At 36.2% G+C, this 26,486-nt stretch overlaps 1 protein-coding gene across 1 annotated transcript in view; it reads left to right on the plus strand.

Moving 5' to 3' along the window:
- The window catches only part of CACNA2D3 (calcium voltage-gated channel auxiliary subunit alpha2delta 3), a gene marked incomplete at both ends in the record, with an annotated part of 428,879 nt that overhangs the window by 168,520 nt on the left and 233,873 nt on the right, over window positions 1–26,486 (plus strand). The window contains 4 exons of the mRNA XM_084269585.1: window positions 16,351–16,482; window positions 16,864–16,924; window positions 17,017–17,167; window positions 24,604–24,678. Of these exons, the coding sequence (XP_084125711.1) occupies window positions 16,351–16,482; window positions 16,864–16,924; window positions 17,017–17,167; window positions 24,604–24,678 (419 nt within the window). The remainder of the gene's footprint in view (window positions 1–16,350; window positions 16,483–16,863; window positions 16,925–17,016; window positions 17,168–24,603; window positions 24,679–26,486) is intronic.

Consider the following 26,486-nt stretch of genomic DNA (forward strand, 5'->3'; position numbering starts at 1 on the left):
GGAAAGTGTAGTTTTGGAATGTACAGAAGCGGCCTGAATCCAGTTGAGACAATGCTGTACCAAGGCAAAAATCCAAGTATGAGAACAACTGTTTAAGGCACTAATTCAAGTTTGTGCTTTATTTATGTGGGTTCTGTATCAGCACCAAAGTGAGTTTTCATCTCTCTTCATTTTTTTTATCTCTTAGTTTAGAATGTATGTGACTTGGGATGTGCTACTGTCTCAAATGTATCTTGTACACATCCTTCCATAGGTATACCTTCCAAAGTTACTTAGATACACTTTTCTACATATCAGTTGGTATATTTTAAACAGCTATTGTGGAAGCTATTAATGAAAAAATGATTAATGATTTAAAGTTTACATAGTTTCAACATTTGCTTTATTACTTTCTAAAATATTGCACCTGTTGAAAAGTGAAGTATAACATTGCACAGTACCAGAAGTGACACACAGCAGGATCTCATCTCCTTATGTTAGCATTGCTTAAAATCTAGGAAATTTAAGAGGATGTTGATAAATACATTATCTCAACATCAACTCAAAACAACTCTTGTTTGTGAGCTTCTGCAGTCAGTCTTTGTTTACATGATAAGGGAAACTTTCCGTTTGTAGTTAGTAGAAATAAGAAAAGCCATGGTTCTCCTCAGTACTTCAGAAATTTCTAGATGCAAGCACTTTTCCTTTTTAAACTATCCTTTCTATTGTATCTTTTTCCCCCCTAAGGTCCTTGTAATTGTAGGTTTCTGTATTTTGTAAATTTTACTCTCTCATTCTCCTAATGTCCCTAGTTGCTAAAAAAGAGACTAATTCACTAACATAATTGACTAGCTACTTTAGCTGGCACAGAGTTCTCCTTTATCAAGTACTGGGGCAAACTGGATTCCTTGAAGTCAATGACTTAGGTCAATTGTATCAAAATCAGTATTAGACTTCAGGTGCCTCTTCCATCCCTAGGAATGCAAACAGGCAGCTACTTCAATACATCACAGCAGGCACCTGCCAATCTAAATTTACTAATCCTTTTCCATTCCTGGAGAATAACTGCAGTGTTTCTTGAATTTTTCTAGGACTTGAACATTTCCAGAATAACTCTAAAGTGTGAGAATTCATAGAGATTTATAAAGACTGTGCACTACATGTTTTCTCAAAACATATCAAGTCTTTTGTTTAACTATATTTTGTTGTAATAAAAATTAAGTAGTTAAATTTTCAGATTTTAAGAAATTCAGTGTCTGCAGCCTCTGGTTGGGAATCAAGGGTAAATAGATTTTTAGGTACATATCTCTATTAACTGCTTGCCTTGAATAAGTTATTTTTTATGTGGATCTCACTCAGACCTCTAGATACAAATGAATGCAACAAAAAGTGAAGTTTTGCAGGCCTTTTACAGTAGATCCAGAATAGCAAACATAAATGGGTTCTAAGCCTAGCTGGATAAAAAAAAATTCACCCACTCTGTCATTGCTGAATCTTTGTTTAAATATGCTCAGTGTAATAATTTCTTCACAGAAATTTAGATGTAATGAGAGAATTATGTGCCTGAGAGCTTTTTCAAGTACAAAAATACAACTTATTTTGAAAAACCTTACATCTCAAAATCTTTGGTGTAGCTCTGTCTCTAGGCTTGGTCTGGACTGAAATATTATACACACAAAGAAAATCTTTCTAAATGTTCTTAAATGGAGATGCTTTTTAAAATAAGTTCAGTTTTACTTTCCTAGTTGAGCACCTGCTACCTCCGTTTCCTTTCTTTGCCCTCCCAAGATGACACAAAGGATGAGTGTGGTTATTTGAGCCTAGTTTTGTAGTAACTCTTATGTGAAGTTGCATAATTTTATCCTCACACCAACTATTCCATTTGTTCCCATGTAGATCCGTGCTAACGCTTTGACAACTGCACATTGTATTCTTATTACATTTTCCCCCCTGCATAATGAAAAATACTTTCTTCTACTTTTAATCCTGAATTTACATCTCTGTTTTCTGTATGAGCTCATTCTTGCTTGATCCCCTTTGTGCATATGATTATGACAAGGCTTTCTATACCTTTTTTTGAGATTAACTATGTATAAAACAGTTGTGAAGCGTCTCAAGTCACGATTGGATGGAGTACAATGTCAGCTGCAGGTTATGGGGGGATAAGGAATTACTGCTCTCTACCCCTTGTGCCTGCTGAGTATTACTGTCCTGTTCAAACCAGCTGTCATAAACTGTCGTGCAAGCTCTTCCCAAAACTGGTTTGGTTTTAGATCAGCACTTTTTCATAGCAGAGTGTTTTAAAATAGAATAATTTTGACAGAACTAGGGTAGGAGTGACTGTGTGGAAATTTATCTGCCAGCTCTGGACAGTAGTCTCTGAGACGTGGAGGAGGTAGACGTGTGCCACTAGAGGTAGAGTGGGGAAAGAGGATAATCTCTTTATTGGGATTGGGTCAGATGCAGCTTGAGCAATGTGTCTGACTTTCCTTTAAAAAAAAGAAGAAAAATAATTTCTCTTGGCAATAGAAAGGAAGTAGGCTTACATAAGTTGATTTAAACTAATGGGAGTTTTTTCCTTTGTTGTCATTTCTAGTTTACTATATATATAATCTTGTTTTACTTGCTGAGTTTTATAGTGGTGGAATATTTCCTAGAGGATAAACCTTCATCCTATTAACACAGCTGACAGTGGAATTAAATGCGTTCCACAGCTTTGCAAGACTTAGTTATCCATTGAGGTACTTTGTATTTATCAAAAGTCATTGAGGAAACAGTCCAACCTAACGGATAAAGTACAGATTTTCAAATTCAAAATGCTCTGGATTATTTTTAATGTATTTTTGTTTGTGTCACTTGTAAATGTCAGAGGAAAAGACATGCAGGCACAACTAGGCTATGTGGTGGGTAGTTGTGTCGTCTGCTCTTACCCCAGAGGCTACTGGCATATATGCATGATTCACTGGAGTGTTGCATGGAAGTATGGATGCGTGATAGTTTTGTAACTACGGTTCTGCAACTAAGCTGTCAAGTCCTGAATCAGAAGAATTTTTAATTTATTAAGGTGCAGCACAGTTTTAATGTCTCTATTTGGCTTTCTGTCCAGACATAGCCTGATAGCAGCTCTGCGCTGTCTTCCATTTCTGCAGCATATGACACAGAGCTGTTGAGAGACGGATATTTGTACACCAGTACTTTAGTGCTTGCTTGTTTGCTATGTTTTTTTCCAGTGGGATTCCATTGTATAGCCTGAGGCATAGTTTTTCACTTTAAACTCTGTGACTATTGGAGAGTCCTAGACCTGGCTCAGCAGTCTCGTACTCTTCAGCACAGGACCAAGTGCATGCCACCTCCTCACACACAGTTATGTTCCATTGATTTTCATAGTCTTAAATTTTAACACTTGCTGAAATACTGTGCTCTGTGTGGGGAGAAGAAAGTTATACTTCAAAATCTTGTGGAACTGACACATCTTTTAGCTTGGGCTTTTTGTACTTAACTCTTAGTAAAGTTCCAGGGTCAATAGAGCATAAATACTTAAATGCCTATGATTCTAGGAGCACAGGAACAGAAGCACCTCCCTGATATAAATGAATAGGCTTGCTCTGAACAGACTCAGTTTTGGAAATTTTTCTTTGCAGTTTGATTTACAATGATGTCTGTTCCAATTAGTTCAAACAGGAAGAATTTTTAGACTGAAAAAGAATTGATTACTGTCTTTGAAGGGCCCAAGGTGAAATGCTGATTGGTATGTGGCAAAGCAAGATGTAATGGGTAATGCACATGACTGTGTACCACCTACAATAATAGTGTCTTCCATAAATGGCTTCATGATTAAGGAAGGCACTTTAAATCATCTCCCTGCTTTCTAATTGTTGCTTAAATTGATTTAAAATACCAGTATCTGGGCATGTGCAGATAGCTATTTGAGTGTATTTTCCTTTTTTTGAGACTTGATATCAATAGCTGGCCCATCTATAGGGTATTGAACTCCAATTTGGGGAAGAAGCATGCTCTGTGCAGGGAGAAGAAAATATGTGGAAATCAATTACTTTAATAATTATATGTCAAAATAAAGCATTAAATTTCCTCAAAAGTGTTTGGTCTGGGAAGTTACTGTCCAGCTATCATTTATACTGGAGAATGGGTCTTATACTATCAAGCCACTTTTCCCTTATATGAGTATGTTTTAAATGAAGTTACATGAACTTTTAGCACAGTGCTTACACTGATTTCTTTTTAATGTTGACATTATTTATATTAAATACATTTATCTTTCCTACAACATTGTCTGACATTTTGTACTAAAAGACTTAATTTTCCCATCCATTGTTACATTAGGACAGTTGTGTTTCATAGTACTGCCATATGATTTTGAAATACATTTTGTGGTCACAGTCATGTTTTTGTGAGTTGACTTGAGTCTTCATTCCCTATTATAACATATTTGAGAGAGAAGCAGGTGAACAATATGGTTTAAATCAAGTAATGATAATTGACTTAAAAATGTCTCTCTGTACTAACAGTTCCCTCTTTCCTCCCCCTGAGCTTAGACTTTAACATTTGCATTCTGCTAGTTGCTGTTTTGGCACAAGGAAGGATTGTTTCTTCTTATCAGATTGGCTGGTCTATGGCAAATACTTAGCAGCAGCCCAAAGACTGGTTAGCTTATAAAGTCTCTGCTATCATAAATTAGCAGGTGCCTTAGTGAATTCATTTTATGTGTTTACATCATCAGGCCTGGTTCTCTGTTAAATTGAGAAATGTAAGGTAGGTAGTGGGAAGATTTGTTTTTTAAGGAAGCTGGAATCAGTGGGGGGGTTGGGCAGGTGAAAAATTTGTTTCTCCAAATAGTTTTTGTTGGAAATGTTAAATTAAAAAAAAGAGAGTGAATAAAGAAAAAAAGATGTTGTTGGACTGCAGATTTTCACATGTCTATCCAGGTATATTCAGCTAATGTAGTAGTAAGCCTTAGTGCAAGATGTTGCTGTGTATTTACTGACAAAGCAGAAGAATCAAGACAAAGTAAAATCTGATGTTCAGTGTTACACAGTCCAAAAGTTCATCTGCTGCTTTGAAAAACAAAAGCAATAAATATAAATTTTAACTTAGAGAAGTCTGTCTGACTGTTTTCCGTCTGTTCTTTCCATCCTTGTACTGTGGTATAGCTGCTGTTGTGGTGTTTTTGAAGTACAGGAAGGGATTTTATCAGCACTTTCCATGACTGCAGAGTTTTTCTGTGATGGATGCTGAAGTCCATGAATATTTTCAAGCATTTCTGTCAACAGGAGATATGGTTTATGTCAACTCAACTAACAAACATAAGGCACACAATATGTTGCTGAGAGTCTCAAGCTGTGTCATCAGCATTTTAAAAAAATGGTTCATGACTGTAAAATGCAATTAAAAGTTCAATAATATGTAAAAAAGGTAAGTCTTCATTAATAATAGTCTAAATTAATTTTGCCTTAAATGAATACCACACAGAATAATTCCAGGCAATGTGATTTGATATACATTCAAGTATGAGCAGCCATTTTGTTCTAGTGATCACTATGAATATATAAAATATAAATTTATGAAAGAAGTGATAAAGTATCTTGCAACTAGTGAAGTATATTTGGACTTCACTCATTTCAGGGAAAAGACAGCTAGAAGTATCCCATATTTTCCTGTGGATTTAAATTCAGTTTTTATTGCTGCTCTCATTATTTTCACATTTCAATTGTTTTCCTTGTGAAGAGCCCACATTTAGTATTCTTCTATAACTTAGTATATTTGATTTGCTCTTTTTTTGCAAGGTTGCGATACTCTTCAGAAGAAATAGGCTTTATCTATTTCCCTTACAGCTTTGCTCCTGACATGATTATTTGTAGCACACGTGTACTGTCTTTTTGCCTCCCTTTGTCTGTCTTATCACTTATGCTTCACTGTCTGTTGAAAATATAGATTTTAGTATGTGACTTATCCCTGTTTAAAAGCTCTGTGTAATGATTATTATTATTATTATTATTATTACTACAGGAAGTTGCCAATCGGTTATTTTGTGCTCTAGTATTATTTTCTGGGTTTTTAGATCTTAGAATCGTAGAACAGTTTGGGTTGGAAGGGACCTATAAAGGCCATCTAGTCCAATCCCCACTGCCATGGGCAGGGTGGTTGTCAACTAGATCAAGCTGCTCAGAGCCCCATCCAAATTTGAATGCTTCCAAGGATGGGGCATTTACCACTTCACTGGGCAACTTGTTCTGGTGTTTCACCACCCCGATTCTAAAAAATTTCTTTTTTATATCTAGTCTGAATCTACCCTTTGAACTCTGTATCTTTACTAACAAAAACATCCTGTTGAACTTCTGCTTTTCTACTTGCTGAGTTTAGTTCTTGAATGCTGGAAACATTGAGAAAATAGATCTTAGCCTTCGACTTCACAAATTATCTTTAAGTTTTGCTTGAACAATTTAGAAACTGGTAAAGAATATCACCTGTGTCAAATGGCATTTCCATTGCATGATTTTCACTGCATGTTAAAAGATGAGTTTATGCACTACAAGTCAATAAATGCAGACTCTAATCAAAAGTTTTGCTTGCGTAGGAAAAAAATCTGCTGCTTGTAATAGAGCCTTCTATAAAAGATATTGAAACGTGATGAACCACAACCATTTTTTGATTAAGTGAGGTTTTTTCAATTTGATACTTAAAAAGAGCTATGAATATCGTTCAGTCATACTTTCCTATCAATGCCTTCCAAGTGACTGTCAAAATTGAGATTACCTATTTCCTAGAATATTAGTACCAAAAAAATTCATTTCTCATGTGATGCAGAAAGATTATAATCTGCAGCTAGCAGATATGTAAAACCCTTTTCCTGCAAGGTGTGAAATTAAGAAATAAAATCTTGACTGTCACTGTCGTATATGATTTTTATGGACTATGCTTCTGAAAATTCAACATCCTGAAGTTGTTATTTAAATAGTCATGGCCACATATTGTCCTGGACCACTATATTTATATTTTGAAATCCTTCCCCTGAATTGTTTGTCTTCACATTATAAGATCTCTAGGACAGTGTTTGCACTGTCTTCCTAACTTTGCTCATTGTTTAATTTAAAAGGAACTTTCTTAGTCTAACTGATTTAGTCAAGGTTGTGGAGAATTTCCTATCTTCCCATATTTCTTTGTTTTAACTCTTACTGGCTATTGGACAATGATGCACAGACTTATCCACTTGTTCCATCTGGTTTTGCTCAAATTCTGTCTCAGATCCGATTCCCAGACTCTACTCAGGCTGTTCCTTTGTTCTTGCAAAGGGCTTTACTTCACAGAATATTTTTTCTTTTTTTTTTTTCTTTTTTTGATTCTCTGTCTTTAACAGCAAGCTTTTTGGGAATGTTGGCATCACCCCGCAGGATGTGTAATGTGCTTTATCTTTCTTGTATCCTAGTTTGTCTGTCTCTGGCCATGGATCTAATCTGTATGATTCAAATACATACACATCACCATGGCAACTAGATGTCAGATACAGGCTACATGGTAACATTAAGTTTTTCCTCTAAAAAGCCCTACTCTCTACCACTCCTTATTCAGCAGCTGTTGCTTAGTTACTTAGGGTTGGGTTTAGCCTTTTGACAAATGTGAGCCAGTGAAGGTTCCTTAATGCACACAATTTCAGGTATAACATTAAAAGGCTTTTTAACCTGAGATGTCTGTTAATTATGATGCCTCCCCTACTTCCTTGTTGTTGCTTCCAGGGGCAAGAAAGTGACAGTAATTTGGTGTTGGCATATAGTGGTAGAAAATTTCTGTCTCCTCTTTTATCTTTCCTTTTTTGTTATTATTGTCTCTGAGTATTAACTTCTCTGATGACTGATTCAAAGCTGTGGGGTCGCAAAAGGTCAGAAGCAGCAGCTGTTTAATGCTGTTATTCCTGGCCATTTGGCCCTAGATACTGGGTAACCCATATTGAAATATATATGGGCATATCCACAGTACACTGAGAGGATTAAAAGGCTGCTGCAGGGTGTTGCAGATGATGAATCCTGCTGTAAGACTCCTCATCAACTCCTGCTTGCCACCATGTTAGTTCAGCTTGGACTTCAAGCACTGGAAGTGGTGTCTCCCTATGGTCCTGCACTGCACTTAAGTACCCGTGTAAGCAGGCTCAGCATGAACACGGGGAGGTCTGTTGTCTCAAGTTCTGTGAGTCTTAAGTTCACAATGGTTCCCACTGACCATCTTTCCAGAAAATGCCTCAGGCTTGTGTATTCAAACTGAATTTTGTTCTCATTTGCTGCAACTTACCTGTTTTACTTTGAGGGGTGATATATTGGAATGGTCAGTGGGTGAAAGGGGATGTGAGCCATATGAGCTGGGGGGGGCAGACTGTGGACCACACTGACAAGTTTTTCAAGAATGAAGTAAACACAAAAGCAAAAGTATTACTAGACAGAAAATACGAATAAGCAGCAAGGGAATGGCAACCTTTCTTTGGATCAGGGTGAACTAATCGACCTCAATCTACGGTTAACTGAGACTTTTAAACTGGTTTTAGCCCAAGCACTATTACTCTCCATACTCACAACATCTCTGATTTGGAGGCATGTTGTGTTTGTGCTGCTTACCTGAATTGAAGTCCAATTAAGCTACTTAAGCTTCAGTTCTTATTATCCTGTGTGTTAGCTTCTTTACTCAAACATCCCTTAGGTAAAGCAAAGTTCTTACCAGCTTACAATTAGCATCACTGATTGAAAAAGAGACTTGAAGCATGTCAGTGCTGAAATGATGGAATCTGTTCCCAGACAGTCACAACTGCAGAACGGTAAGGAGACAGTTAAACATGTTGGATTGGCTTAATTAGTGTTGCCTTATCCAGATGCATTTGGCTCTTAAAGATGTGTCCATAACATGTTGCTTTGAAAGGTCAGTCTGAATGCAATGGTGAAAAGTTCTTACGTGAAATATATATTGCAGGATAAAAAGCAATGGTATATATACAATCATTTAAATGTATATGTTTTAGATTTCAAGTTTGAAATTCACTTTCTTCAAAAGTAATGTATAAGCATAATTCCTCCTTTATGTGAGACTGAAGTGTTTTTGAGGGGGGTTTCTTTTGTTGCCTTGCGGATCATTTTCCTACCTGGAGCAGAAGCTAGTGCCCAGACCCAGCGTGTCTATTGTCTGCAAAAAGGTTCATGATTCTTTTTCCTTCAGTGGGAATAGGATAAATTCCACCTCAACAGATTTAAGAAACATTGATGAGGGAATCATTGGTCTGTCCCAAAAGCAGTTGCCTTTGACTTATACCAAGTGCAAAGAAATTTAGTGGCTTTAGACATACAACATGCCTTCTTCCGTGCCTTGATTCACTGCACTTTCAGGCTGGAGAAACATGGGTTGTGAAGTTTTCTTGCTACAATCACTGTGTATCACTAAGAAAGGTTTGAGACTATCACAATGTGCAGGCTTATTGGTAACAGACATGATAGTTCTGGGTTTCAGAAAGCATTTAGAATTGAATATGCGAAAATGTCTGATTAAATGGTTGCATGGCTAATGTAAAAATTGTAGCTTTTGTTTAGTATGGAATGGAGAAGATTGACATTTGACAGAATCATAGAAGTTTATCTAAAGATCCGTTTTATTCATTTTGTCTAATATTTTAGAATGAAGCAATAATTTGTCTCTCCGTCCTGCTACATAACACAGATCCTTTGATTTTTCTTGGGTCTGTGTTGTGTGAAGAGGAGAAAAGAAGCCTTGCTCCTCTGGTCAAGTATTAGTATGCTTGGCTAGAATATAAACTGTTTCAAAACACTGTTTGGCTAAAAACTTACAGAGACGTTTTTACACTGCACTTTGTTTATCTAGGTGTCTTTCTTGCAGCTTTTATTTGGCACATTCCTGAAGGAGCAAATAGTGTTTAAGAATCCATAACTGATTTTGTAACACAGTCATCCCAAGATGCGTTTGTGCATCTGCTCAGTGTTTTCAGTATGTGTTAAAAAGAGTTTCAGAGGGTTTGAACCAGCTGAATATTTTCATATCTGTGAGGCTTTTTCCAACTATTTTTTTTGTTTAAAACTTCCATTCTGCTCAAATTCTGCGAATGGTCTTTTGTGAAAAGAAAAAGTGCTACAAAAGGACTAAAAAGCACTACAAGAATCAAGGACTGTTGATTTGAGAGGGTGAAAGACAATGACTTCTCATGATAGTAGATAAGTGTGCTGTCATATCTGATATTTGCGCATGTTGCTACTCCCAGGAATGTGGGGGGAGAAGTTTAGCTAATTAGAGCCCCGTATGACTTACTGGATTTTACATCTTAAAAAATTTCTCTTTAAGGTTTCTCATACCGGCGGGGTGATAAAACTAGGAGGTCTTTACCATCTTCTGTTCAATTTATTGGTCCTTACTGCACTGTGGTGTGTAACTAAGTTGGCCTGTTCCTATAATTCTGTGTGTCTGAATACCTGAGCAACAGGAATTAGATATTTAAGGCGAAATGTTAGTTTATGGGGTTCTCTGATCTCGTGTTTTAAATGGCTTTTATTTCCAAGGCTCTGCCTTGCCTTTGTCATATATCACTTTGACAACAGCTCTGCTAAGATTGTCCCTTTTGGTATGTTGTGCATTAAATACTTTACAGCACAGTTGGCTTCACTTAGCAGCAGTCACATTTGCTTTCTTTTGCTCTAATTTGCAGTGTGTTCCATTGGCTTCCTGTACTGTTTGTCATGACACTTTTTCCTCCTTTGCCACTTGCAGAGGTGGAGATCTCCAGGTTGCTGATAGTCACTGTTCCATCAGTCTATGCAGAAATTTCTTCTTGACAGTTGTCAGAGCTGAAAGGATTTTTTTTCAGTATTCAAGACTGATTTTGCTTCTGTGATGAAACTGCAATGTGTGTAGCATCTCTGTTAGTTTGGTAAATTTCTATTTTCTAAGCGTTCAAGTTATCTTTCCTACTTGAAAGTTTCTAGTGGCTGTTTTTCATGTTCTGTCTCTCAGTCACACCCTGGCATTCCTCAGTTCTGTGGTGCAGTATTTTCTTATTGATCTTTCAGGTTTCCTAGTCTTTGCATCCTGCAAAAATTTGGAAATGAGTGTGTTTTTCTGAAAATACAAAAATACCCTGGTGTGGTGGTTCAGCCACATTAATTTCTGAAGTGATTAATCCTTCAGGATTACTGGGGTTTGATTGTAGTTCTCACCAGCTAAAGGGCTCTCAGCAGATGCTGCATAGGCAATTCTATTTTGTTGGGCTGTGTTAGTGATAGGAGTAACTGCCCCATGTGCCCGGCTTCTGTAACAACAGCTCTGTCAAGGCTAGTTCTTCCTGGGATGGACAGTAAGTGAAACTTTCAGCTTTTGCTCTAAGTTCCCTCTTTAATTTGAAAAAAAAAAAAAAAAGAGTAATGCCCTGTGCGTGCAGACCCTGCCCACGTCCTGTTTCCACAGCTTTGCTCTAACTGGTTCCCAGATCTGCCCACATACTGGTTGCTTTCAGCTGTTACATCTGATAAGTGGGGTCAAACTAGGTCAGTAGCCAAATGGGTGACCTCAAAGATACCCAGATTTTCTGCAGGACATATGGGGTGTTTTTATATTCCATTATGGGGCAAGCTCTTAGAGTCTGAGCTGAACCTCTGTCCCAGACTGGTGTTAGTGAGGAGTTTGCAGCTGTAATTCTGGCTTTCAAATGAACTCAGGTTGAATCTCTGACCATCTTGTTCACAGAAAAAAACAACTCCCAAAAAACCCAAACACACTCATGAAACTCAGCATAAAAATAAACACATCTGGCCATATTCCTAATTCTTCTGCTGTTACTTCAAAGGAGGAGACTGTTATTAGGGCAATTTTGGAAGCTAAAACAACTAAATACCTACCACTATGCCTCTATACAGTCATACACTTGAAGTCTTTACCACCCCATATACTTCAGAGGAGGGAATGTGATTTCTGACATTGGTGAATGTTTCTCAGCACATGAAGCAAAATGGACAAACACCACCTTTTCTGTCTACAGATGGCCAGATGCTTTGATCTGTGAGCTGATGCATCCACACTACCCAGTGGAGGCAGAGGGAGGGGAAAGAGAGAGGGGAAAAAAAGCAAAGGCAGTTGCCAAAATTGGCATCCAGCCCCAGCTCTTGAATATGTTGGACCACCCTGTGTTAAGTAGTATAATTATTAGATTGTTGGTGTATGTCCCAGCAAAGTATGTGATTTTGTTATTCTTTAAAATATGACCAGACTAAATATGTTGTCAGTGTCATCAAAACTAAGCTAGTGATGTTGCCATCTTTGAGCCAAAAAGGTGCTGAATTTTGCATTCCTTTTCCAGGGCTTGGGCCTGTAGGCTGTGCTCATACTGCTTGGTTGTATGACAGTACCACTCTGCAGTGTTAGGGGCTGCCCTGGAGCTCCTCAGGTATTATAATAAGTAACACCATTATGGATGCAAGCATCTTTGACAGCTTTTCAGGAGAAATGAATGATTATATTACAATGGTAATATAATATGGAGAAGGAACCCCCCTCCTCCCTCCAAGGATTGTTGGTAACATTTTTTTCTTGGCGATAAAGCAGAAAATGGCATGAAAGAGAAGTATTCTGCATTTTCCTTGTAGTCACTGAATTTCTCAGTAGTCTCCCTTATTTCCTATAAAGTTTGCTGGAATAATTAGAAAGCAAAATGTATCATGTCTATGTTAGTTTTTTTTCCCCATAGATTTAGTCTACTCTAGATATTTTTATGGTCTCTGTGAATTAAAATACCTTTTGTTATAGTGCTACCCTTTGGCATGCCATTGCACATCCTTCTGTCTTCACACCTTGGTTGCCTTTGTGAAGACTTCAGACCTGTTTCTTCGGGTCACCATTATCTGTGACAGCAACTTAATTGCTACATGCATTTCTACTGTTCTCTGGCAATTATATTTCAGATGCATGTCAGTGTACCTGTTTGCCTGGGGGTTGGTTTTATATTAAATATCAGTAAAAAAACAAGTAACGGCTACACAAACAGCAGTGGAGCAAAATACCACATAATTGCAAGCCAGCCCATCTGAAAAATGAAGAAAAGGGAATATTTTAATTGCATTTGAGCTGCTACTGCCAGGAAGCAAACCTAGAAGTTATATTTCAAAAATTGTGGCAGAAGCTATTTGGGCTTACTGTCTTTGAGCCTCATATCATCATGTTAATGATTTTGCATTTATATTAAGCTTAATCTTTTATTCTTTTCTCCCTCTTCAAATTTCTGAATATTCACAAGCATTAATTTACCACTATTGACAAATAGTTATTTTGGGGATGCAGATGACATTCGCCACTAATACAACAAGTTAAGAATACTGTTTCTAAATGAAGTACTGGAGGCAGTTGGAGGAATTTAGTGAAATTACTAAAATTGGTAGTTGCCCAGAAGTACAAGTTTAACATATAGGTTATTAGAAGATGAGACTGTACAATTTTAACAAGGATATATGGTCAGAACCTCAGTTGTATTTAGGATGGTGCATATGGACAGAGATGCATCCACATAATTCATAATCAAATTCAGAACAAGGAGCTCAGGTTTGAAATCCTGCCTGATGATACAGTACCCAGTGAAGATGAGCTATTTTCTCATGCAGTCTGTAGACTTGCAGTTTTGTACTGGAAATACTTATTTTCTCCAAATTTACTTTTCTTTCTGTTTTAAAGATTAACCTGAGAATGGATTTATTTGATTTTTTTTTTAAATGGTTGGTGCATAAAATGTAACATGGTGTATGATGAAAAGAACAGCCAGCATAGCAGATACAGAGTGTGTAGGAAAGCGGTGAATTCTCACTGGGTTTCATTTTGAAGGAACCCAGTCATCATAGATCACATTTTAATTGTGCCCTGTTATTTAAAATGCCTGCTTAATGCTCCTTTTAGCTAAAAAATTTCCTATTAGTTTCGTAATCACTGGATTAATGTTTATGGTGATCAGCATTTGGATGATTAGCAATTAGTGTTGTCAACCTAATGCAGAATATAGCCTCAACCAACTTTCCTCACAGAAAATTTCCTGATTGTGTTTCCAAGGACTTTTCTAATCTGTAGCAGAGATTTTGAAAACTGGCTGAGCTGAATACAGACCATGTAAAGTGGCTCTTCATAGGTAGTCTTAAAAAAATTCTCTACTGATGTAGCATAGATATTTGAATATGAAATTTATTATATGAAATATATGTTACTTTATATATGTATTTTAAAATATATTTTTAAATACCACTGGAAGGATTTAATGTTCAATTTAGAGTTTAATAGGTGGTCAACTAAAGTTTTCACGTGGCCTGGAGCTGGAGTGTATATAGAATTTAAAGGAAATTATCATTAGATTTGGAGGAAGAGTGAAGGTTCTGCTTAGATGAATGGCACTGTAGCACAGATTTACTAGGAAAGAGCATTAAAAATTAGCCTGTGAGGAATCCAGGGTAGAAGACATCTGTTGAACCCATGTTACTGTACAGTGCTAAGGTACAACGTGCAGCCCTGGAATGAGATGGAATGTGAGTTGCTAAGAAGCACTGCAGTTTATTTTAAATATAAATTAAGGTAAAATTATCCTATTTGGCTTGGCTTTTCATTAATCCTGATAATGGAAGCATAGATGAAGAGCTTATTGTCCTTAAGAAGCTGAGGAAAATTCTTTGCTTTTCCTCTAAATGGTTTTCTAGCAACACTTCCAAGAAGTGCTCTTGTCAAAGATGACTTATCTCCGTATTTTAATGCTGAGTCAATAAAGCTTTTCATTGAACCAGATACTCCACCAGAACTTGTGTATAGGAGCAGAACCAGAATAAAGATGTTGGAAACAGTACTGGAAGGCTCCAATGGGTGGGGAATAGGATTCACATTTTAGTGCTTCATTTCTCATGTAATGTCTAAGTGCTGAGGAATGGATCGAGGTTTTGGGGCGCTGAAATAGGAGTGTATTTTTACAAACTGAGAGATCCCAGGACAGGGCAGTCTTGACAGTTAATTAAGGATGCCTTACTCCAGAAGAAGCTGTGATTAACTGCAGACTGGGAGACGACTGGACAATGGATTTGCCAGATAGGCAAAACTGAAGGAGTACCATTGGACTAGTGACACCAGATTGTTTGATGTGTGGCTGGTTGGACAGATTTTAAATGTGAATTTCATCTTCTAAAGAAGCAAGTAACTATACTAGAGGTGTTGCAAAACCAGCATCTGTTTTATTTACCTTGTTTCACCACTATATCTACGTAAACCTAAATATTTAGTTAGAAGCAACATTCAAAGATTTGTAGCTGAGACATTTTCTTCTTTCTGCTGCTGTTCTTGATGAATGTAGGGAAAGATAACAGTTCACCTTTTTTCCACTCCATTAAAATCACATTCTAAGCAGTCTTCTGAAATCAGTCAGCAATGTTATTTTGCAAGCTAATAGAAGCATTATTTCAAATGCTTGAGCAAATGTTACTGTGTATTCATGTATGCATGCTTTTACAAATTCAATAATCCATCTGTGATTTAGTTCCCTTTCTTTTCCTTTCTATACTGCTGACTTCACATGCAGATTGAATTGGATTTGGAATATACTATGTCTTAATTGTTTCTCATCTTTCAAAATTCACAGTGTGAATTTGAATAACTTTTTAAGATACATGAATTTATTTCTGATTTCCAATTGTCTAATCAAATCTGCAGCTTAAAAACATACTTGAGCAGTTTGGGATTTTAGGAGTTAATAGATAGGGTTGTTTTAAACAGAAATAGCTTCTTTTCAACATTAAGGATTTGTTTGGTATTTCTCTTCTTATGGGAATCAAAAATAATTAGGTAATTTTTATGAAAGCTGGATCCAGTGTTTTCCAAATAACAGTTAGTGTTATTTGTCATGAGATGTTGTTTTTTGTATGTATATAATAATTTAAGTATAATAAATAAAAGTATTACATTTAGGGAAAGTAAAACTAATAAATAATTTATTAATAGTTTAATTTATGTTCTCCGGAATGAGGGTTACAATAGTTGCAGATAGATGTTCTAATGAGCAATTTTAACTTATCTGTAAAATGTAGCTGTACTTTATAAATACTCTTCTGTATTGTAAAGATACTTTCATTATTTAAATTTATCATTTATTTTAAGTCACTTAATTGACAAAGGGAACCAAAAGATGTTCTGCAGTAGATTGCATGTCCTAGGGAGCCTGCTTTGGCAGGGGGATTGGACCCGATGATCTCTCGAGGTCCCTTCCAACCCCTACAATTCTATGATTCTATGATCTTTTTTGGTACTGAATAAGCTGAAGATGACAGACATCAAGTGATTCTATAATTTTTCTCTGTTCTTGTCTTTCCCCAGATCCAGCCATTGTAAATGGAGTTTATTGGTCAGAATCTTTGAATAAGGTGTTCGTTGATAATTTTGATCGTGACCCTTCTCTCATCTGGCAGTATTTTGGAAGTGCGAAAGGATTTTTCAGACAATATCCAGGTAAGAAGAAGACAAGTTCGTTCTTAAGATACAATAAAGAATGCTGCAAATTCCCACTGAGTAATGTCACAAACGGTGACTTTCACAGATACTGTAAGGTTTGATTTTACTTTAGTTTTCAGAGAGACAGCATTGTGATGAACATAGCAGGCTTGAAAGGGTTTTCACCTTACAGTAGCCTAAAAAGGAGTGAGGAAAAAATATTTCTGTTTTATTAAATTACTTTCCCAGCATTTCCATCATACACTATAACACCACTGTCTGTTAGATCAAATCATGAAACTCCATTAAGTGCTGCTTTGCCCAAATACTGCAGATAGATTTTGAATAGGTACTGTGAAAACATGGTAATTTGATGTTTTAATTGCTTTTTTTAAACAGGAATTAAATGGGAACCCGATGAGAACGGAGTCATTGCGTTTGACTGTCGAAATAGAAAATGGTAGGCAATAGATGACTTACCAGTGTTTAAAAAATTTGAAAGGAAGGAAAGTTTGGTATTTAAAAGAACAAGATGTTTTGTCTTTGCCTTAGGTACATCCAGGCTGCAACTTCTCCAAAAGATGTGGTAATTTTAGTAGATGTCAGCGGCAGTATGAAAGGGCTTCGCTTGACTATTGCAAAACAGACCGTGTCATCTATTTTGGATACCCTTGGAGATGATGACTTCTTCAATATCATTGCTGTGAGTGTTTTGGGAATTCTCTTCCTTTTTTTTTCTTTCATCACTTGCTGCTTTTGGTTGTGTGTTATATCACATAATGCACTTGAAAAATGTTTCAGGCAGGTGATGGATATAAGATGCCATCTGAACCAATTGGAGAGACACTGAGACTTTTCCCATGCAAACTTCAGGTGATAGTGCTTTCAAACTGCTTTGCAATGAGTTGCAATTTGAAACCCCCTTAAATGGGGTTGTCTGGACTTCGGGAGTTCCAATGAAGAGTGTTCTGTTTGTAGTTTGCCTGAACTTTCTCCATTACCTTTGTTTTTAACTATGGGGTGTCCCCCCACCCCCTTTTTTCCCCCCTCAAAACTTCTTTAGCACAGTGCAAATTGCAAAGTGGTTAATATGTAGAATTAATAGAGCCAGATACTTGCTTTTGCAGAAGCTTGTATGGCATGGTAAAATGCCAACATAGCTCCTCATTGCTCCTGCTTTCCTCAGTGAGAATCTGAAATGTGTGGATGTGTAAGTTGTGCAGAGGCATTGCTGTGCTTCCTAAATTAGAGGTTCAGAAGTTCCTGTCATTTGTTTACAGTAGTTAGTTTTCTAACGGTTACAGATACATGTTTTAAACCTATGGTATGAGGATATTTTTTCAGTGTTTGAGAGTAATGGGATCAATCATGTAGGTAAGGATGGCTTTAAAAAGTCCAAAACTGACATAAATACTGTGATTTGGATGGGAGAGGGGAAAAGGGAGAAGGAATTGGTGGGTTTGTAAATTGTCCTTTGCTGATATTCTTTTGCTAATACTTTATAAATATGTGGTTTTGTCATATACATAAATTGTAAAAATGTCTTTAAGCTCTTGACTGTCAAGGATATATGCTTGAACTATGTGTGCATTTACTGTATTTTTAGTGGATAGCGAGCAGTTAGTTCAGCATATCTTTCCTGTTAATCTCCTTGCATGATAATTGCATAATTAGCAGAAACTCATGTAGTAGAAAGACATAATTACATATTGTATCAAAAAAAGGTTTACTGTCCTTCAAAAAATTATGATTAACTGTAATCTAAATAACTTCTGTAAGCTGAAGGAATGTTTCAACTAAGTAATTATCAAGACACTCAACCAGCCATTTTTTGGTGTATAATCTCTGTGTTTATCAGTATTTGTGACAGTTACTGTGAATTATATAGGGCTAAAAAAGAAGTTTTTTTGTAGTGAATTTTTTTACTTTGGGGAAACTCAAAAGGCTCGTAACAACAAAGTATGTAGCTAGAATCCAAAGTAATGACTTTGCCTAAGTAATACTTTAGAAATACTTAGTAAATGCTTCAAAAAAGCAAGTATGAAATAACTAAATACAATTTTTTTCAGTTTAACATATAATTGTAAAGGAATTGTTGTGTGTAATCCAACATGGAGTCACAGAATTTTGTCATTTACTTCTAATTGAACCAAACCTTCTTGATCATCAATTTGGGTATTAAGAAAAGGAAAGAAAGACCCATTTGAGCCTTTCCTTCACCTTGCTGAGATGCAGGTTCTGTCCCGCAGCTCCCCTGGCCTCAGCACCCCTTATCTGTGCTGCTGCTTTCAGTCCCTCCCATCTCCTTGCTGAGGCACCAGGCAGTGGAGGAGGTTGACACTTTCCCAGATGTCTTTCCAAATGTTTGCAGCCCCTGATGGCTGCTTCTGTAAGCATTCCTGTGTGAGGATGCTGCGCTGGGGTGGAATAAGAGCTGTATGTGGGGAATCTAGACAAGCATTAAACTTATTAGATGAAGCAAAAGATTTGAGCCTGAGTGTCAGGTGGCTTTATTATGTACAGTGGTTAATGGAACAAATATTTGCAACAGAAGACATCTGTGAGGATCTGGGTCAGGAATTAGGAGTCAAATAGGTTCAGGAGTTAGTTCTCTCTCATTCTTGTAAAAGCGGGGAAGCCTAAAGCATGCCTGTGTTTTGAGGCAAAAGAAGGAAATGCAAGGAAAATAGTGATAGACCTAAGAGAGGACTTAGATGAGCAATAGCCAGAATGAAGCAAGTGGAAAGGTTACACCAGCAGATGATGGACCTAGTGCTCTTCCTCCTTACTGTGATAAACACATTAAAGTTTGTCAGAAGAGGATGTGATGTTAGAGAGGCTGGGCTAGTGTAAGGCAGGGCTTTGTTCACTCTACGGGTCAAGGGTAGAAAGGAATTGAGTATTGTGAAAATCAGTATCTGTGTCAGTGAAAGAAGTCAAAACAGAACCTGGCAGATGAAAAAGTGAAGCCTGGAAAGCATTTGAGCAAAACTTTTGGTCATAAACCAAAAACCAGTCTCTTATTTTCCCTTTGCAATATTTCACTGCGCACAGAGTCTTAAAAGCTTTTCAATTTGCTTTTCAGGTTGCTGTTGTACATTTCAGTATTCTGTACACAAAAAGACATTTAGGATTCTCATCAACTGTAATGGGAGTTTTGGTCAGTACATGCTACTGCCATTAAAAACTCAATTAACACTTATAAATATGCAGTAGGATAGCAGAAGAAACCCCAGCCAAGAACAAAATCCAAAAGCCACTAGCAGTACATTAGCTGGGTTGTTTCATATCCATCTGATTTTTCACAAAATATACTTTTAACTTTATATGTAGATATAGCAGAAAGCTGAATTCAGTAGAAATTCTTCCAGAGAATAAACATAAAAGGATAATGTTAAAAATCATTTTAGCTTTCATGGGTAGGTTGTTGCAAAATCTATCTGAAATTGATGGACTAGATGATTGAATTGCAAAAAATTGTTGAAATATAAGAGCAATTTTGTGCCTCCTATGTTAAAATTTAAGGTCATTTCACTGGTGCATGAAGAGAGATGCCTGCAACAACAATAGAAAAGGCCTATTTTTCTGATTCACTTTGAAGTATAATTCCAAGTCATGCATTAAATTAACAATATTATCATAAAACAAGTACTAATTTTGCCGAATGCTGAAATTTTTAAATGCTTTTATAAAAATGTAAACTCCACATTAAATGAACAAAATATTAACTGAGCCAAGAACGGTAAATTAATTCTAATGCTTTAGTCACACCATTTTAGCAAAATTGATTAGAATAAAAGTATTTGTTAATTCAAAGCATAGTAGTGTATTTCCCTGGTTTTAACTTGTAGAATTTTCCATTATAAATGGTTTCTGTGTAGTCTCTTCTTTGGAGTTCCTGTAGTCATACAGAAAAGATTATGGATTAAAACTTACTTTTCAGCCTGCCTGAATAATCAGTTTCTGTACAGCTAATGTGTGAGGAGGCTGAGAGAGAGAAAAGCAGCCAGTTGCTAACCTCCATAGGGTTGCTCTGAGTAGTGGGCTGGGCTTATGTGCCCCTTGTGCATATTAACACTAGTAACAGAACTTGGAAATACCTATACCTTTGGTTTCTTTTCAGGATTGTCTTCATTCTTAGATCTTGGTTTGTGCTGTACTGGATGTTTGAGTATGGTCAGTACATTCTGAAATATTTTTTTCTGTATTGTTGCACAACAAAACATAAATTTAATTTGTTTCTGTAGACTTATCTCCAGCCAGCTTAAATACAGCAAAGGACAGATAGGAAAAATGTTACAGTAAATGTAAACTACTTGTGTAGGTGCACTAGAACCATATATAGCTCACATTTTCAGAGTATGAACAGTCTGTGATTATACAATGTATGTCAGCAGCGTTCTAGCTATAAGGTTCCTCTTTAGTTCAGATTTTAGCCTACTTGTTATTTCTTTGCACAAAATAAAACTAGTGATAAAAGAATGCGAACTAATAAAACAGATAAATGCAACTAGGCAAACAGAATAATAAAAATCAATGTCATTAAATCATTAAATTATAAGAGAGATGAAAGTAGACTGAGGCTTTAGAAGAGGAGCTCAGAAAGCAAGGCAATTAGATTTTACTTCATCCTTCCTTGAACAAAACACTGGTTGGCTGTTCACAGCTATTGCACAGGTTAGCTATTGCATCACAGCTATTACAACATGCGAAGATGTTACATGCCTGAGTGTAGGGCTATGGAAATATAAGAAAATGGTGTAACAATGCAGGCTTTTACAGAGGTAAAATAATAAGACATCTATATTGGGTATTGCTGTCAGTCAGCAGTTAGTAATCACCCTTTTGACTCAAGATCAGGAGGCTATTTTGATAAATAGATAATTTTAAATGCCATAGAAAAGCTGCAGAACTCATTTCAAATTGCTGATAAGTTGGTAGTGAAGCGTGGAAATTTTTTTCCCCTTTTCCACTGTAAAGTTTTGGCACTGTTAAAAGAAAGGCATCATCAATAACACTGCAAAACACCACATGACATAATAAATAACACCACATGTCCATAGACAAAGAAATACAATACATGCTGTGAAGTAAAGTTGGGTATTTTAATAGAAAGTACAATTGTGGAGATGCAAATTTAAGCAGCAAATGCTGCTCAAATGCTTTCGCATGTGGCATCAGAACTCTACAGTTTCATGGACTTAGGAAGGCACATGTTTTTTGGCTTGGAAATTTCTTTTAGAACTGAAATAATGTTGTCCAGTTAATTTTTCAGTCTCTTAATATTTGAGATTTTTTTAAAAAGGAAAAAGAATTACATGCAATTATGAAATAATATAAAAATGCACCCTTGCAAGAAGTCACATCATCAGAAGCTGCTATACCTTTTTATATAATGTTTTTTCTCACTATGCTTTTGTTTGTACAGAAGAAAAAGAACTGCTAACAAACGGAACACTTCCAGGTGATGCTTGTTATCCGTAAAACATCAAATAGTCATTTCTACTCCTTGGCCCAATTCAGTTTCTTCTGCCATACATCACAAGTTACTTAAAACACTTTTAATAGTAACCTCAAGGTGAATTAGACTCCTCAAATTGTGTCACAAATTGGCAGGGTTTCAGAAGGATGAATATTGACGTTTACTTATGTTCATATGTTCACAGTGACAATGAAAGTACTTTTTTCCACTTGCCAACTATGTAATTGTGGTGTTTCTGTGAGAACAGGCATTTTTGTTCATCCTTTTTTTTTTTTTTTCCTTACAGTAAATTAATTCCGTAAAGTGGGACTGCTAGGGGACTTAAAGCATGTCTTTGAAGGTGTGGGTGTCCTTTAAACACTACACAATAGAATAACACCAAAGGTATAGGGAAAATCTACTGTGAATCTGTCTGGCTTATGGTGCTGCTAGCAAACATACAAGCCACATGCTTGTGGGAATAGTTATTGCAATAAATCCTATAGAAATCAAATTGAATGAATTATGCTACTTAGATGCCAGGTCTGATGGACTTGGAAGTTGTTTTATGTACTTTCTGGTGGTGATAGCATGGGAAAAAAAAAAAACAAACCCAAACTAGTGAACTACAGCCTTAGGAAATTCTGAATTCATTTGTATGCAGATGCTTGACCATGAGTGAGAGACAGGTAGACTGTAGTATTTTATTGCATGCTGGCCAATTACGGATACTGTGCTTGATACCATACAGAGGAAAATGTTATGTAGTTTCCAATGACAGCTGCAGAAATCAAGTTAAGAACAGGCTTAAGCAGAAAGTATATTGATTAAAGAACATGATGAAAAAAATTGGGACATAGCTTGGGAGTTGGGGCTGGTGTAATTGTCTCAGATTTTAAGTTGCTTATTTTTTTACAAAAGAATGGAATATGATCTTGACTTCACCCTATAATAAGAGATTTGGCATTATTATTTTGCAGTGACTGTTAGGAAATACCTTGGAAAGCAGTCTGAAGAGAAACTAGAAGGGAAAGTACATTGTTTATCAGATCTATAGATTATTATGATACTGAGATGCACACAGCGTGCTCCCAGTGACTCTAAACTGTTGTAGAAACCTTTGCCTTGTTTCTTGTATGACCTTTGGAGCAATAGACATTTCCAAAGGCTTGTACGTATCAGAATAACTTTTGTAGGAATGAAATAATTAGGGAAGCATGCACACATGCTGCTGTGTAAATATCTTTCAAGTGTTTTTGTTTCTATACAACCAATCAATTACTATGGTGATGGTGATGTAAATAGTCTGTATAATCAGCAATAGTAAGCAGAGTTTGTATTTCCTTATAGCTGAGGACTGAGTCTAGAACAATGCCCCAAGAATGAACTTGATGCAGTTCAATTTAAACACTCTTCCCTATGCAACAGTAATTACATAATTAGGAGCGTGGTGAGTAGTGCACTGTGCAAATGAATGATGATGGCAGGTGTCCAAAGTGGAACAGGTTGCAGGGCTCTGGGGTTAGACATATGTGTAGAGAAAGGACTGATGTGAAATTGGGAGAGTAGAACAAATTCCAGAGCTACAAGCAGAGAGAGACAGAACTTGCAGTGACAGAGAAACCTTCTCTAAGCAGCATTCAGTCATTAGTCATGTGAAGCTTTTTTTATTCCCACTGAGGTGCAGGAAGGAGGGAGTAAATGTGTATAGTAATCTAATGAAATTTTTTTCCTTGAGTTGGCATGTTGTCCATTGTTTATTATGTATATTCTGATTCACTTAATGGCTATGGAAGGGTGAAACTGCTATAAACCTAAATGCAAAGGCCTCGTAATCTGTGATAATTTCTGGGCTACATTAAATTAAAGACAGAAGGAATGAAGTTAAAACTATATACAACTAAAGTACACCTTTTGAAAGTACTTCTCCATTTAACCATTGTTGAAAGTTTTTTAAAAGATTTAAGAAATCAAGTCCCATTTTCAACCAAGTGACTTAAGCATCCATGAGGCTGCAGTATCTACTCACTGCAGATGAGGGTCAGCTGCTCTTAATGTTTAAGATGATTACATGCTTCTAAAAAAGAAAAAAGGACTGGGCTATCTAACTTACTTGGACCTTGAAAGATAGGCAGATAATTCCTTAAAGATCTGTCACAACTTTGTGACAGTAAGCTACTCTGCTTGACTGAAAATTCCGACTGTAGTCAGACATGTCCAGGATTTACAGTTTACAGAATTACTGGTGTAGTTGTTCCACTATTAACCTTCCAAAATGTTAGCCAGTGGCTCAAATATTTATGAGGACCTTTTATATTTTTTTTACATGTAACAGTGAATTGGGAGTTGTGATTGTGACGCATCAAACACGACCTCTTAATACTGTCCAGGTTTCAACTTGGAGGATATTTATGCCAGCTGGTACATACAGTACCCATGAACACCACCTGAGTATTGGCATCTGTTGAAGTAAATGCTCTTTTTCTAGAAATATAAACCTCTAAAACAGTTAGAATCATGAAAAGGGAAAAAAACCCCAAATTCCAACCAGTTATTTAAAATGAGCTGAGTCAGTTTGTTCTTGCTTTATGTGCATGTTTCACTGTTCTAAATCATTAAATTGTATCTTTCAAAGTTTTAATTAAATTTTTCATCATACTTTTTATTTCTCTCTATAGTATAATGAAGAACTTCACTATGTAGAGCCATGTCTGAATGGAACATTAGTACAAGCAGACAGAGCCAACAAAGAGGTAAGGAATGAAAGTAACAAAGCAGGAGAGAGATAGGATGCGGTGCGTAACAATGTGCTGTAATGATCTTTTCCTATTTCAATGCATGACATTATTATAATTTATTAATTATTCCCCATGTGCATTTCAAAGGAGTCTTATGTGACTCAGTAGGAAGAAAAAGAACTAACCTTATACTCAATTTGATTGGAAAAACTTAATGGAAATATATAGAAATCACTGAAAATATGCTGTTAATAAAGTTTAGTAATTATTTTTAGTAAAATACTTCAATTGCTTTAAATTGAAATATCATTCTGTTATAAAAAATACTGGGGGAAAGATTACATTCTTAAACTAACACAAAGCTGTAGTAAAATATCAAAACAAATGAAAACAAATATTATACTGTGTGAATGAATTATTATTGCAACAGGTGTGTCAAAATAATAATGCATCCCTTCAAGAAAGTTCTGTGAAAGTTTTCAAATTAATTACATCCTGCTGGCAGGATATAATCTGGCAGGATGTAATCCCACAAGTTACTTCAGTGAAAGTTTTATTTAGAGGGAGACTGCACTATGAATCTGCAGCCTAAATATCAGATTATAGCCTGGCACTGAAATGCAGTTGCTCTGTGCAAGCATTAGTCTATCACTCTTCGTAGAAGAGTAAGGTAAAATTATTTATGCCATGTAAAATTATGAAATAAGATAGCTGAAACATCCTGTGTTTCTTGTAGAGGGAGAGAACTGTTAAAATAAACCACTTGTGGTGTTATGGAACTTCTTCCCTGCTAAAGTTTCCTCTCGAGGGTTCATCTGCCTAAACTGAGCCTTGCTTATGGCTGGAGAGGGCAGTAGTCTGTGTCTTTACAGCTCTTTTTTTACTAAAGGCAAATCAGAAGTTTCAGCTCAGCACTGAATTGTGCTTAACATTCGGTGTGGTAGTTTGTTTTTGCTGAAGTCAAAGAGATGTCACAGGAAACAGAAAACGTATCTCTGAAAACACAGTTCAAAATGTGTCAGTCAGGCCTTTTCACGTACACCAGGACACAATTTGATCTTGTGATGCTGAACATTGTTCTATTGTACTATTCATGTGACTTTGCATTTTACCCTCCTTCCTTAATGTACTCGTCCTCCACTGATGATGCTTAGATTATCTAAATATCTACGTGGAATGACTTGAATTGTTTCTAATAACTTAGTGTTGAAAACCTTTATTTGTGAACTGTGATGCGGTTTTCTAAACAAGTGTTTTATTGTGGGTGAATCTAATGAGCCATATGAAACTCTGCAAGTTCTAGACTTAAAACTAAAGATTCCAATATATTGCCCAGATGTACTGTCTGGAATTAATCCTATTGTTAACCTTTCCATCACTCTGCAACTGATAAAAATGCAGATTACCATACACCCATCTGTTACTTAATGTCAGATTCATTTTAATTTAATCAAAATGTTTTTATGCCATCCAGATGATGATCAGATTTTTATGAACACTGTTCAGTTATTCAAAAGAGCTAAGTACAATTTCATATTTTGTTCTTCAGAGTAAGCTTCGGTATAATTTCTAGTTGATGATGATTATTGGTAGTGTTTCTGGAATTACTTTGTGCTTTGTTTCACCTTTACAGCTAAGTTTTCATATACTAACTAAATATGATCTTTTTTCCAGATACATTAGTAAACTAGTTCTTGTTCTTTCCTTGAAAGGCCAGAACTACAAAATAAACTAGTGATATGTAGCATGTAATAATTCTGTGTATTTTTATATAATGACTTTGACAATCTTAAATTGTTTCCTCACGTTAGTGAATTTATATA

Source organism: Gallinula chloropus (genome assembly GCF_964237585.1).
Source record: "Gallinula chloropus genome assembly, chromosome: 12".
In the NCBI taxonomy this organism is placed as follows: Eukaryota; Metazoa; Chordata; class Aves; order Gruiformes; family Rallidae; genus Gallinula; species Gallinula chloropus.